Source organism: Accipiter gentilis, chromosome 7 (assembly GCF_929443795.1).
Source record: "Accipiter gentilis chromosome 7, bAccGen1.1, whole genome shotgun sequence".
Lineage (NCBI taxonomy): Eukaryota > Metazoa > Chordata > Aves > Accipitriformes > Accipitridae > Astur > Astur gentilis.
Genome location: NC_064886.1, coordinates 12621620 through 12634785, shown reverse-complemented (window position 1 = coordinate 12634785; position 13166 = coordinate 12621620). Strand labels below are relative to the sequence as shown.

At 62.7% G+C, this 13166-nt stretch overlaps 2 protein-coding genes across 16 annotated transcripts in view; one reads left to right on the top strand and one right to left on the bottom strand.

The window, feature by feature from the left end:
• The first annotated feature begins 443 nt into the window (after nt 1-443).
• LRRC71 (leucine rich repeat containing 71) lies at nt 444-4220 on the top strand. The gene is given in 16 exon segments (XM_049805120.1): nt 444-1087; nt 1089-1119; nt 1121-1265; nt 1384-1515; nt 1704-1779; nt 1883-1957; nt 2060-2128; nt 2286-2445; nt 2546-2629; nt 2704-2790; nt 2892-3002; nt 3193-3232; nt 3312-3379; nt 3446-3572; nt 3650-4023; nt 4025-4220. Coding segments are annotated over 16 exon segments (1785 nt in total). The 5' UTR covers nt 444-968; the 3' UTR covers nt 4112-4220.
• ARHGEF11 (Rho guanine nucleotide exchange factor 11) overlaps nt 4089-13166 on the bottom strand; it is a 25900-nt gene continuing 16822 nt past the window's right edge. For 5 of the 15 annotated variants that reach the window (XM_049805098.1, XM_049805099.1, XM_049805100.1 and 2 more), the window contains 22 exons: nt 13009-13129; nt 12455-12484; nt 11910-12039; nt 11591-11770; nt 11097-11144; nt 10409-10596; nt 10156-10302; nt 9615-9694; nt 9287-9412; nt 9075-9192; nt 8530-8708; nt 8365-8440; nt 7956-8123; nt 7703-7790; nt 7499-7600; nt 7144-7226; nt 6809-7045; nt 6417-6686; nt 5887-5979; nt 5176-5390; nt 4851-5037; nt 4089-4765 (listed from right to left, as the gene is read on the bottom strand). In XM_049805098.1, the coding sequence (XP_049661055.1) occupies nt 4716-4765; nt 4851-5037; nt 5176-5390; nt 5887-5979; nt 6417-6686; nt 6809-7045; nt 7144-7226; nt 7499-7600; nt 7703-7790; nt 7956-8123; nt 8365-8440; nt 8530-8708; nt 9075-9192; nt 9287-9412; nt 9615-9694; nt 10156-10302; nt 10409-10596; nt 11097-11144; nt 11591-11770; nt 11910-12039; nt 12455-12484; nt 13009-13129 (2916 nt within the window). In that variant the 3' untranslated portion in view covers nt 4089-4715. The remainder of the gene's footprint in view (nt 4766-4850; nt 5038-5175; nt 5391-5886; nt 5980-6416; nt 6687-6808; nt 7046-7143; nt 7227-7498; nt 7601-7702; nt 7791-7955; nt 8124-8364; nt 8441-8529; nt 8709-9074; nt 9193-9286; nt 9413-9614; nt 9695-10155; nt 10303-10408; nt 10597-11096; nt 11145-11590; nt 11771-11909; nt 12040-12454; nt 12485-13008; nt 13130-13166) is intronic. The other 10 variants (XM_049805089.1, XM_049805090.1, XM_049805091.1 and 7 more) reach the window with 10 other exon arrangements.

Here is a 13166-nt window from a genome sequence, read left to right as displayed (position 1 = left end):
TCCGTTGGGAAGGGGCAGAGGCCGAGGAAGGAGGTTACAGCCGGCCCTGGGCCCCCCCCGCACCCCCATAGCGCCCCCTCCCCCGGCCTAGGAACCCCTCAGGGCGGCCTCCATAGGGATTCCCATAGGCCCCCAGGCCTGGAAATCCCCCAGGGAGGCCTCCATAGGGACCCCCATTGGACACCCGACCCCGGGACCCCCATAGGCCCCCCCCCCCAGCCCTGGACACCCCCCCAGGGAGACTGCTATAGGGACCCCCGTGGGGCTCACCCAACCCTGGGACCCTTTCTGACCCCAAGGAGACCTTCACTGAGGCCCCCCTAGGGCCCCCTGCCACTGGGATCCCCCTTTCCCCTTCCAGGGATTCCATAGGGACCCCACAGCTAAGAGACCCTCCCCCCCCCCCCCCCCCCCCTAGAGCTCCTTGTCCCTGGGACTCCCCTCATCCACATAGGGCCCCCAGCCCTGGGACCCTCATAGGGCCCTTGGACCCCCCCGTCATTTGCTTAGGGACACCCATAGCCCCTGCCCCCCCAAAGCCCCCTCCACAGGCCCCTGGGACCACCCTGCACCCCCACAGGGCCACCAGGCCTGGGACTTCCACGCCACCCCAGGGAGACCCCCAAGGGACCCAGCCAACACTAGGACCCTCCTCACCCCCTAGAGAGACCTCCGTAGGGCCCCCTGCCACTGGGATACCCCTTTCCCCTTGCAGGGATCCGCATAGGGACCTCACAGCCAAGAGACCCCCCATAAGGACTTTTGTCCCTGGGACACTCCCCCCTGTTCCCCCCCCAGGGATCCCCATAGGGCCCCCAGCCCAGGGACTCTCACAGGGCCCTGGCGTCCACACTCACCTGCATAAGGACCCCACTGGGACCCCCTGGCCCAGGGATGCTGGGGGTTTGGGTGCTGGGCAGTGCCAGGGGGTACTGACCCCCACCCCCGGTGCCCCCCAGCTGCGGACTATGAGGCGGCGGGGGGAGCGGGTGACCAGGGAGAAGGCAGCGGTAGCTGCAGAAGAGGAGATGAAGAGCACAGAGAGGAAGGCTGAGCAGGGCACAGGTGAGACCCTGGCCCTGGCAGGTGGGAGGGGGCTGTGGGGGTCTCCCTTATGTCCCCCCCCCTCCAGCCTGCCCTGCCTGCAGAGGAGTACCAGTGCACCGGCCTCCTGGAGCAGGACTTTCCTGAGCTCTGTGCCCGGGCTGGCATCACCAGCATCCCCAAAGTCACCCTCCGGCCATCCCCGAGCTTCCCTACCAATGGTGAGCGGGCTGGGGCGACACTGGGGTGTGGGAAGAGCCTGTGCCTGTGCGGTCCCTCCCGGGGGTGCACAGGGCTGCTGGCAGCACCCTCCAGCCCACCCTTGTCCCCGTCCTGCAGAGGAGCCCACCGAGCTACCGCTGGCGGAGGTCCTTGCCTGCATCCAGCGCAAGTACAGCCGCTTCCAGCCCTGCATCCAGGTGGAGAGGGAGCACGAGGACCCCCGGAGTGTCCGTGCCATCTTCCTGCGAGGTGGGTCCTGGGAAGCCCCAGGGTCCCCCCTGGCTCCCAGGGCTGAGGAACCCCTGGAAATCAGCCTGTGGGATCCCCCGCAAGCCATGCCAGTGCTTGTGGGAGGGAAGAGGCCACATCTGGGGGCTCTTCCCCCCATCGGCCCCCCCCCCCCCCCCATCCCATGCCCTTGACCTTGTCTCTGGCAGGCTGGAAGATTGAGGAGGACATGCTGGGGGTCCTGAGCCAGTGCTTGCCCACCCTGGCTGGCCTGCAGGCAGTACAGTGAGTGCAGGCAGGGAGGGGGTCACAGGCAGCCCCCACTCAAGACACCAGCACATCCCCTCCCTGGCAGTGGGTCCTGATGCCCAGCTTTGTCTTCCCACAGCCTCTGGAAGGTTGGGCTGACAGAGCGGCTGCTCCCTGCGTTGGCGGCGCTGCTAGCACACTGTCCTCGTCTGCGGTACGCAGTCGAGGGGTGCTCCCTCGTTATTGCTAATTGAGGAACATGGGTGTCAGGGAGGATCGTTAATGCTGGCCAGGGGTGGGGGGGTTTCCTCCACAGGACGCTCAGCCTGGAGGGAAACCCCTTGCCCGAGCCCGCCTTCCACATGCTGGTGGGGAGCAACAGCAGGTGAGTTGGAGCCGGATCGAGCCACGCTTGGCTGATTTCCCCCCATGGGACTGCTGATGGGTCCCCAGCTGCAGGCAGCCCTGCCTGCTGCAAGACCCCCCTCCCCCCCGCCTCAGTGCAGGCAGCAAAGCCCAGGCCTCCACTGCCCATCCTGCAGGCTGGCCCACCTCTCGCTGCGCAACAACAGCATCGGGGACGCGGCCGCCCAGTTCATTGGGCAAAGCCTTTCCACCCTGAGCTCCTCCAACTGCAGCCTGGTCTCGCTTGTCCTCAGCTTCAACCGCATCTCAGACCTTGGAGCCGGCTACATTGCCAAGGTGGGCAGTGGGAGGGGCTGCCTGCTGCGGGCAGGGGAGGGCTTGGGGGTCAGCTGGGTACCCTGCGCCCCAGCACCCATCCTGTCCCTTGGCCCTCCAGGGCTTGCGCTTGAATCGCTCCCTGCTGTCCCTATCCCTGGCGAACAACGATATTGGCGACGTGGGGGCCACCAGACTTGCCGAGGTGGGTGTCCCCCACCTCTCCAGGAGCAGGGTGCATGGCTCACCTGCCCTGAGCCCAGCCCCGCTGCCTGCCAGGTTCTGGGGCCGTTTGCACTGACGCATGCCGAAGTGGTAGAGAGGAGGCGGCTGCTCTTGGTGGAGGCGCTGGGACAGTTCTGCACGGTGAGACTCCCCCCACTCCTTGTTTTGTGGGGGCCACGTTCCCTCCCTACCTCTGGGAAAGGTCGGAGGCTCTCAGAAACCTGAGCACCCCTCTCCCCCAGACCCCAAAAGAGATGGAGGAACAGAGCGAGCGTCCCTCCAGCCTGCGTGGCAGCATGGCCTCCGACAAGCTGCCCCTGGCCAAGCACAGCAAAACCCCCGCCAAGAAGAAGGTGAGGAGGCAGGTGGCTGATGCGGGGAGTTGGGGAGGCAGGGGGAAGCCCAGCAGGCAGCTGCCAGATATCCCCAAGCTCCCCTGGCTTTGTGGGCAGGCGGTGCCCTAGGTGTGCATCAGTTTCCCCAACCTCCTGGGGGGAGGCAGGAGGTCTGCAAGTCGCTGCCCACTGCCCCAATCCATTGCAGGAGCCACTGCGGAGGGAGGAGGCCAGACAGTCCAAGAAGCGTGAGTGAGGGTACGATGGGCTGGGGGGGGGGCAGGGGGAGCTGCGCCTGTCTCAGCTCCCTCCCTGCTCTCCCGGCAGCACTGGAGCTGAGAGCTGCCCGCAGCAGAGATGCAAAACTGAGTGGCCAGGAGAAGCCGAGCCCAGAGGTGGGGGACACTGGGGGGATGGGGTGGGGAGGGGGTGCCCAACTCTGGCATCCCACACTCCCTCAGGGCCCCCCCTGTGTCCAGGCGCCGGCTCCAGCCAAACCGCTGCACCCGCTGCTGGAAGAGGCCAGGCAGCACCAGGGAAGCATGATCATGCCGGGAAACCGGGCACTCCTCAACCTAAACCTGACCTGTGAGTGAAGGGGGTGGGGGGGCTTGTCCCCACCAGCCCCCACACTGCTTGTCCCTGACTGCCCTCTCACTCCGCAGACAACCACATCACTGAACGGGGCCTCAGCGCGTTCCTGGCAGCGCTGGAGGGGCAGCAGCGGGAGAAGAAGCCAAAAATGCCGGGGCAGCAGGGGCTGCTGTGCCTCTCCCTGGAGGTGAGCCAGGTGGGTGATGGGGCTGGCATCGCCATGGGACAGGGCCTGATGCCCCGCCTCCCCACAGAAGAACTGCATCCCTCCCACCAGCCCAGCCTTTGCACGGCTCCAGGAGCTGCTGCCACCGCTGCAGGACCCCCTCCCCAAAAACCAGGGCCAAGAGGAGGAGCAGGAATTGGGCACCTAGCTGGCCCCCGAGGAGCTGCACAGGCATCCACGGGTGAAGGAGAGCTCGCTTCTTGCCTTTTCTTTAAACAACAAAAAAAAAGAAATCAAAACCTTTACCGTAAAAAGGAGGAAAATAAACCAGATGATACAGCATCGAACAGCAACTGGTCAGTCTTGACTCTATTATATATAATATATATATCAGACACCCCAGCGCTGGCCTCACCGTGACATCTAGGAGGGGGAGAAGGGATGGGGGGGAGCAGAGGTGGGACGCACCCCGGCTATCACCCCGGCTCCCTGGCCACCCCCTTGGGTCACCTCACCGATTGTCACCAGCGGCAGCCAGGGAGGAGAGCCCAGTGCTCGGAGCGTCCTCGCTGTCCCCCATCCCTGGTTGCCGACTGGGCAGGCTGGGGGGGGCCGGCGGTGGTTATTTACAGGAGGGGTGCACGTACGTACATATTTATAGGCAGCAGGGAGTGGGAAGGGGGCCGCAGCACGGAGAGGAACAGAACAAAGTGCATTTATACAGACTAGATCCAGCTCTCGCGGCCGGGGGGCAGGGGTTGGGGCCGAGCCGGGGCTGCCATGCGAGGGGGTGAGGGGGGGCCCGGCTGCCGGCCCGCCGGATCGTGCTCGCTCCTTCCAGCCGAAGCCCCTGGCAGTCTGGGGGGAGGATCCTGTGGCTGCCGGCACAGGGAAGGGGGCATGGGGGGGCTGTTGGGCAGCTTCCCAGCTTTGAGCAACTCTGGGGGGGAGATCCCCCCTCCCCACTGTGGCTAAAGTCCGACATCGTGAGCAGGGTCCTCAGCAAGAGGGGCTCTAGAGCCTGGAAGAGATGGGGAGAAGGGGGTGAGGGGGACAGGGGGGTGAGGGGATGGGGGGAGCAAGCACTGCAGGGCGGTGGGTCTTACCTGGGGCGTTGGTGGTGGGGCCCTGAAGGCTCCGGAGGGCACGGGCCAAGGGGCTGTCACCGTCGGGGTTGGGGGGTTGCTGGGACCACCCATCCATCTCTGGGGCTGAGCCCCCCAGGGGGGTGGTGTCGGTCGAGGAGCTGCGTCCCAGGGACTGCAGCAGCTCCCGGTGGGCTGTTTCGACAGCCTGGAGGGTGCCCGGGAGAAAGGGTGTCAGGTCAGAGGGGTGGGCACAGGTTTGGGGTCGAGGCCCATGTCCGCCCCCCTCCATGACACCATGACAAGACACACCACCCCCCAGCTTTCCCCAATTTGGGGAGCTCACTTTCAGCCTGTTGAGCTTCAGTGTCAGCTGCTCAATGGTGCGGAAGATGAGGTCCACGTCACGGAGGGGAGCTGGGGGATCCAGGGACCCCTCGGTGGGGCTGGGATGGGTGGGTGCCTCCTGCGGGGAGCCCCGTGGGGGGCTGGGGGGTGGTATGGGGTCTGGGTCCAGGGTCTGGGGCGGTTCTGTAGGCATGCTGACGTAGAAGTAGTTGCCTGAAGACGGGATGAGCAGCGTTAGTGTGGCAGGGACCTGCTTGGGTGGTCGTTGGTGGACCCCCCCCCCGGGGGTGTGTGTGCTTCCCTGAGGTCCCGCCCCCCCCCCCCCCCCCCCCCCCCGTAGGGGGCAGCAGGTTGTGCCCCTTCACAGCAGGATGCGGCCACAGACCCATTTCCAGCTCATTCTGGATCATGGCGTCAGGGTTGGCGCTGCAGTGGCACTGGGTGACCTTGGCCATGGGGACAGTCCTCAGGGACACGGTGTCCATCTGTGTTGTCATCCCCCCTGTCAAGGGACAGGTCCCCCCAAGTGACACCGTCTCTGTCCCCGTCCGTGTCCCCGTCCCCCCCCAGGGACACACGTCCCCTTAGGGGACACGGCTCCCCTCAAAGCTGTGAGGGCATCCCTTGGTGGGGAAATGGGAACCTGGCCCTCCTGGGGACATGGGGACACCCTGCGAGGTCTGGGGAGGGGATGGGGGGGTCTCTTTACCATCTACATTAGTTCCGCCTCCTTCCTGCAGCTCATTTTCTGATTGGCTGCTGCCTGGCGAGGGCGTGGCCTCCTTAGCACCCTCCACCTGGGCTGTGCACCCCGAAAAGAGAGGGGGGGAGGGAGAGGGAAGGAGTGAGCAGGCCCCATCACCGGCACCCACCACCAGCACCCAACAGCATCCTGCCACCAGCACCCCAATACTGGCATCCATGAGCAGCACCCCAATACCAGCATCGACCAGCACCCATCACCAGCATCCATCAGCACCCCATCAGCATCCTGCCATCAACACCTGTCAGAGCCCCCACAGTCTTGGGATGCATATAGGAGAGAGGAGAGGGTTCACGTGCACCCCTGGGCCCCCCCATGCAAGCCCCCAGCAGTGATACAGCAAAGCTCACACAGGAAAGCAGGGAGTGAGACCCCAAATCCCAGCAAGGGGCAGATCAGGTAGAGGAGAGGGGCTCCCTGGTGCCTGCCCCACCCCCCCCCGCTTGGCCAAGGACCCTTACCATCGCCCCCTCTACCTTTTCGGACGACTTTGTAGCTGCTCGGTGCCTCAGCAGCCGGAGCTGTCTCATCCATTTCCTCCTGGCTCAACTGGAGCTTCGTGTCTTCAGCAGTGTTCGGAGGCTCTGCCAGCACCTCCTGGGAAGCTGAATCCTGGCTGGAGAGGACTGAGTCCCAGGCCTGGCCAGCACCCCCGATGACTGACGGTGTGGGCGTCAGGTCGTCCTCAGGCTCCGCGTCCCGGCAGGGCAGAAGCCTCCGTAGGATCAGAAGCCGCAGGTTCTCCACTGGGATGGGACATGGAGGGAGAGGGGGGAAGAGGTGGTTTGGGGCTTCAGCTACCTTGGAGAGAGGCTGGCATTGCGGTGGGGGGGGTCGTCCCCACTGGAGGCCCCCCCACAGCACTCACCATCCTCCAGCGCTGCCTCGGCTAGACCCTCTGTGCTGATGGGCCCTGGGAGTGGTAGGTGCATGGGGGGCCCTGGCTGCTCGGTTGGGAGGGTGTCAGCCACCTCCAGGTCGGTCCCTGTGGGCAGGGGGGCTGTGGGCAGCTCTTCCTCCCCTTCCTCCATGTCGCTGCTCACCGACTCCTCCAGCAGCGCTGGGGGCTTCTCCCTGCCCAGGAGCACAGTGGGATTGTCGTCCGCTGCGGGGAGAAGAGGAATTGCTCAGACCCACGTCCCATCCCTGAAAGACTGGCAGGGTGCAAGCAGCGTGTGGCAGGCAGGGCCAGGAGGAGCTCACCTGACGAGCAATCCTCTGCCTCTGCTCCAGAGCTGGTGCCTCGGGACAGGATTGGGGAGACATCAGGGTCCTGTAACACCAGGCTGCGAAGATGGAGAAGGGGTGTTGGGTAAGAGGCAGGAGCCAAGGGCTCAGGGACAGCACTGACCCCAGGGCAGACACTGCCGAAGCTCCCACACAAGATGCAAGGCAGCCTGGCAGTCATCCCTATGTCCCCAGTGACCAGGGAGGACCCCTGTCCCCATCCCAACCGCCCTCCAGAGAGACCAGCAGTCTGCTGGCCTCATCCCCCAGCATCCCCCCAGCACAGGACTGGGCTAGGACCCTGGCTCCCAGCAAGGGCTGGGCTGCTCACCCGGAGGATGCCGCGCGGGTGGGTTCTGGCGTCTGGCGCTTGGGGGGGAAGGTGGCATTCCTTGTGGCACTCTGCACCGCCTCCTCCAGCAGCTCCATCCACCTGCCCGGCCGAGAGCCCCTCATCAGCTCCCCAGGGGGAGAATCCCCCCACTCTGGGCAGGCACTGCCCATTGCTACCAGGACATATCCCGCCAAGCCTTACGTGTTTTTCTCAGAGGACGTCAGTGCCACCAGTTCATAGATCTGGGGTCCCAGCTCTGACGTGCAGATGATGAAGAGGGCTCGTTTATCTGTGTGGGGTGACCAAGAGTGATGAGGAAGGTCAGAGTATGGTGAGGGCTTTAACCCGACCCACTGGCACTGCAGTCACCAGCACGGCTGCAGTGGGACATGGCTGGAAGACAGGTGGTCCTCGCTGCCAGCTCCCGTGGCTTCTCCCTGGCCTTTCTCCCTACCTGTGGCAACAGAGCGGATGAGCACCGAGTTGAGCTTGAGGACGGGACTGAAGGTCTGCTTGTTGTCCGAAGAGCCCAGTGCTGTCTTGCTGTGGCACTTGAGCACCAGTTTCTCATCCTGCTTCTGCAGCAGCACCAAGAGGTCCTCGAGGAGCAGCACGTGCAGGTCTGCGGTGGGAGAGGAGACAGAGCATGAAGGGTCAGCCAGGGATGTGCTCACAAGCTAGGCAGAACCTCCCTCCTTGCAGCCAGGAGGGATGATGGCCCAGTGGATGCAGCAAAGGGGGACTAAGGGGGTCCCTGTAATGCTGCTGGGGCTGGGTTAAAATGCCCATGTCCCGGGGAATGCTGAGGATCCAGGGAGAGGTCTCCCAGTGCTCCTGGTACCAGTGGTGGGGAAGGTCCATACCCACAGTCTTGTCCTTGCTGATGCGCCAGGTGAGCGGTCCTTCGTGGATCATGCGCCGGGAGGTGAGGTCCAGGCTCTGTGGGAAGCCGAGGGTGGTGATGAGTGTGGGCTGGGGCCGGGCAGACCCCTGCCAGTCGCCCACCGCTGCCCAGGAGCTGAGGCTACCTTGAACTCAGCTGCCAGCGGGTTGCTGGTCCTCTCCAGTGAGGTGGCATCCAGGCGTTTCTGGTAGCCTTCCAGCCGGTGCCGGTTCTCCGCTTGCTTCACCGCCTCGTTCACATACTTGAGGATGTCCCGGCACTGGTCCCGGGCTCGGCACAGCTTGTCATGCTCCGAGGTACCCGCTGGGATGGCAGAGCGGTGAGAGCAGGTCAGTGGGCAGCAGCAACCAGAGAAGATGGGGCTGTCCTCATCTCGCTGTGACAGGCTCCCAGCCACATCCTGGGCACAAAATGCCACTGGCCCAGAGCTCCCTGCTGATGAGAGGGAGATTTTCCCACCCCCAGGACCCTCCTGGCCCAGCTCTTTCTGCTGGAAAGGCAGCATGTCCTCCCCGCTGCCCTGGGATTTTGCTCTGGATGGCAACAAGAGAGGCACGAGCCCCATGGTAGAAAGCTATCGCCTCCCGTCAGCTGAACGATGTGCTGGAGATGGGAGCACGCAGCCAAGCGACCCTGGGGACAAGCCCCTGGTGCCCCCCCAGCTCCTACCCTCGGTGTGCTTGATGATGTTCTCCAACAGCAGCGGGTACTTGGTCAGGCGCTGCATTTCGGAGATGATCAAGTCCTTCAGCTGCAGGCGCCGGCACTGCGGATTGCTTTCTGCTTCCTAGGGCGGAGGGAAGAGGGCGAAAGCCCCGACGTGGGATTGGGGGAAGCCAGGGGAGCACCAGGGCAAGGAACTGCCCAGGAGAGGGACAAACCTGCATGAAGATCTGGAAACGGGTCTCCTTGCGCTGCTTGGTTTTGATCAGCTCTAGGGCGATGGATTGGTAAGAACAGAAGTCAGCAGCGACCTGCTGGATTTCCTCTTTGGCCAGGCCATCGAACTGGGGGGGGCGTGCAGAGGAGAACTGGGCTCAGGCACCCCCCAGGCTTGGCTCTGAGCCCCGAATCTCCCTGACCTCGTCTGCTCTGAGCACAGTCATGGCCAGAGGGCAGCATGACAGTGACCTCCACCTCCCTTTAAAGATGTCAACCCCTCCATGCTGGAGGGCAAGAAGATGTCTATCACACCTGTACCCCCCTTACCCGAGACAGCATGAGATCCCCAATTTCTTTGATGATTGGTCCTTCTTCCCGGAGCTTCTTCATGGATTCGGAGAGAGAATCTGAATGAGGATGTGAGAGACAGGACTCATGTGAACGGGGGAGCTGTGGCCACCCACCACTTGTCTGTGTAAGCACTCGCTGAGCTGCCTGCCCCAGAGGGTCCCTGCCAGCTCTCCAGCATGGGTGCAGGCAGGAGGGGCTTCGATTGCTGCCATCACAGATGCAGTGTGTCAAGGAGTGTGACACCAAAAGCGGGCTACACCAAGGGCTGGTACAGACCAGGTGTCCCAGACACAGGCACTGGCAGAGCCTGGAAAAAACAGGCTCTGGATCACTCCCAGGAGACGGAACGGAGAGGCTGGAGCGGTGAGATGGTATGATGCTGTCAGCAGGACTGGTCTGAATGGTGGGTGACTACACAGGAGCCCTGGGCAGCCGTGGGCCACATGGGCCACCCTCTGCTCCCACTGCAGGGGGTTATTTCCAGGGGAGAGCAGGATCCGAGCAGGAAGAGGCTTACTGTGGATTTCTATCAGGTCAGGGAGGTTGGGGAAGAGGAGCGCCAGCTCTTCCCGGGACAGCAGGCTCTCCTTCTTCATCCGCTGGTAAAAGAGGAGGTCGAGGACTCGGAGGATGCGGAGGTGAGACCCTTCGGTGGCAAAGAGCTCTGTGCAAAAGGCACAGGGGTGGAGAAGTGCCCAGGGGAGCCCTGCAGTGCTGGGGCGCGCTGCTGGGGGTTCCCTTGCATCCCTGGCATGTCCCGTGTTCCTTACCATTGATCACCTCTTGTCGGTCAATCTCCTTCTGCGGCAGATTGGCCACCAGCTCCCGGCTGACCATGTGCTGCCAGTTCTGGGAGTCCAGCTCGGGCTCCAGGTCAGAGAGCTGGCCCTGCTCGTCCTCCAGGAGATGAGGCAAGAAGGTGTCCACGCCAAAACCCAGGTTGGGCGACTCGATGCTCCTGGGAGGGTGAAAGGTGGCAGTGGGAGTACTCTGTAGCCACCCGCATCAAGCCAGCCCACCCCGCAGCACTCCCAGTACAGCCAATATCTACCTGGGCCCTATTTCGGCTTGAACCTGGGGCCTTCAGCACAAGAAGTACAAGCCTCTGACTCTTGAGCTAAAAGACTAGGTCCCCCAGCAGACATCTATATAGGTCCTTTAAGCTCCTGTGTGAGACACAAGGGAACAGAGGTGCCCCCTCGCCCCAGGAGGATGGAGAACTAACAGGGGACTCCCTCCCAGGGCAGCCCTGGGCATCGACTCCCCTTGTGCTCTCTCAAGGCTCGCCTATGGGGAGGGAAAAGCTAGGAAGGCACAGATGGAGCCCCTCTGACCCCCAAAGCCGAGGCACAGCCCTGGCACACCCCTACAGTGACCCTCCTGCTCTGAAGGAAAACTGGCTCCAGGGACCCCGGCCGGCTCGGTAAAGATGGCAGAGACCGAGGTTGGGCCACTCACCTGCGTCCCATCTTCGGCGTGTATGGGGGGGTGGGATTTTCCAGCGACCTGGGGAGGGATGGGAGAGTCACCCTCATGTCCCGATGTCCCGACATCCTGGCCCCTCTCCTCCCACTGCTGCACCCCGAGGGGCAGCACCCAACAGTATTTCCATAAGCCCCTCCAGATGTGGGTCCAGTGCTACTGGCTGCAAAAGGGATTTGGGGCACAAATGGGAATTAAAGCCCAATTCTTTCTGTTCTCCCATGGCAAACGTTGGCCAGGAGGCTCTGCAGACAGCTGGGTGCTATGGGGCCAGGACCACACCACTGTGCATGGCTGGGGCTTGGCCTTGACCCACAGGCTCAGCAAAAGCCTTCACTTCCCAAGAGACAGCGTCTCAGCCCAAGGGGTTCAGCTTTCAGACCCCTGGCTGCCCCAGCTCCCTTTTGAAGCCAAACATGCCGAGGGGAACCCAGGTCCTCCCTGGCCAGGGCTAGGATGGCGTCTCCCACCTTGTGGACAAGCTGGAAGCGGAAGATGATGCCGACTGGTGAAGTCTCGTGGCCTCGGCTGCAGCATCCATGTCCACATCACTACGGGATCGAGGCACGTTTTCTGCTTTCCGGGATTTCTTCATCTCCTCTCGGCCTTTCAAGCTCTCTGAGCGGCCCAGTTTGACCTCAGCACGGGAACTGCAGCGGGGAGACAAAGCCGAGAACAGGGTGAGCCTGGTGGGACAAGCAGGGATGTCCCTGCGCACATGAATCTGCCAAAAACTGTCATGGAACCCCCAAGAGCAGGGGCTGCACCCCATGCATCCCCCTGCCCTACCCATCTGACTCCAGCAGGTCCTCAGGGAAGCTGCCGGTGGAGAGACGCTGGGTGCCAGGCTCCTGGCTCTCGTAATGCTGGTTGTTTTCAAAGTGCTGAATGATGTTCCTCACATTGCCGGGTTTGACTGCTGGGGCAAAAGCAAGGAAGCAACTCCAGTGAGACCAGGCTGTGCACAGCTGGGCAGGAGATGCCGGTGCTGCTGCCCACCCTGTGGCACCGTGGCCTCGGCTGTCTGCCCTGCAGAGCCCCATTGAGCTCCGGCTGCGGAAGCGAAGGCGCCGGCAGCACCGTGACCGCTCACCGAGGGGTCTTCCCCAAGGCTGGCTGCCAGCTTCCTCAGGGAGATGTACTGAGCAGGCACCCAGGATGCCCAAATGCTGCATGGGAATAGCTGGCCACTGCAGGCAGCCTTCCTCCTGGACCTCATGGCACCCATCCAAGCCCACCCCAACACCCAGAGTAACAATGCTGGGGTAGCTTGGGGGGACAAAATGAAACTAAGCACATGAGGTGAATGGCAAACAAAAGAAGAGGCCTTTTACCTTCAACAGGGGACAAAGGGACATGAAATGCTGAAAGGAAAAACAAAAATGAGAGGTCAAATCAATCCTGCATTTCAGCAACGAAGGAGGCAAAGAGGGAATGTGTGAGCTAACAACATGAGAACTCAAAGCAAAAGGGGAGGAAGAGGAACACTGGCACACACACGTGTACACACACACACATACGTGTACACACTTGCTCTCCACCACCCCAGCCCCTCCAGGAGCTGTGGCACTTTTACTACACAGTGAGCAGCCTGTAAGCCTGCAGGATGGGGTATGTAAGATAGATTTTGGGGAAGAACTCAGCTCTACTCCCTTCCCACTCCCCTCAAAGCTGTGTGGGAGCACAGACGGTTGAGACAACAGGTTTCCAATAAGTGGCTGGAGGAGAGCAGAGGGTGGCTGATGCAAAGTGCCTGCTACCGGTTGAATGCGAGTCCCATGGGGGCCAAAGGCCACCCAACGGCCCCAGGCGTGCAGACAGTTGCAGATCTCCTCCGGGCAGCAGGGAGGCTGGTGGGTACAGCACCCCAGAAGGTCCTGATACTCACTGCTCTGAGAGGAGATTTTGGGCTTCCCAATATACTTGAGGATAGGGTTGCGTTTCTTGTCTTCCATGGCATCCTTGTCCTTCTTTGTGCTGCTGCTCTGTTGGGACACCCAAGAGGAGCTCTGATAAAAACACATCACCATGCAGGCCCTGAGGGTG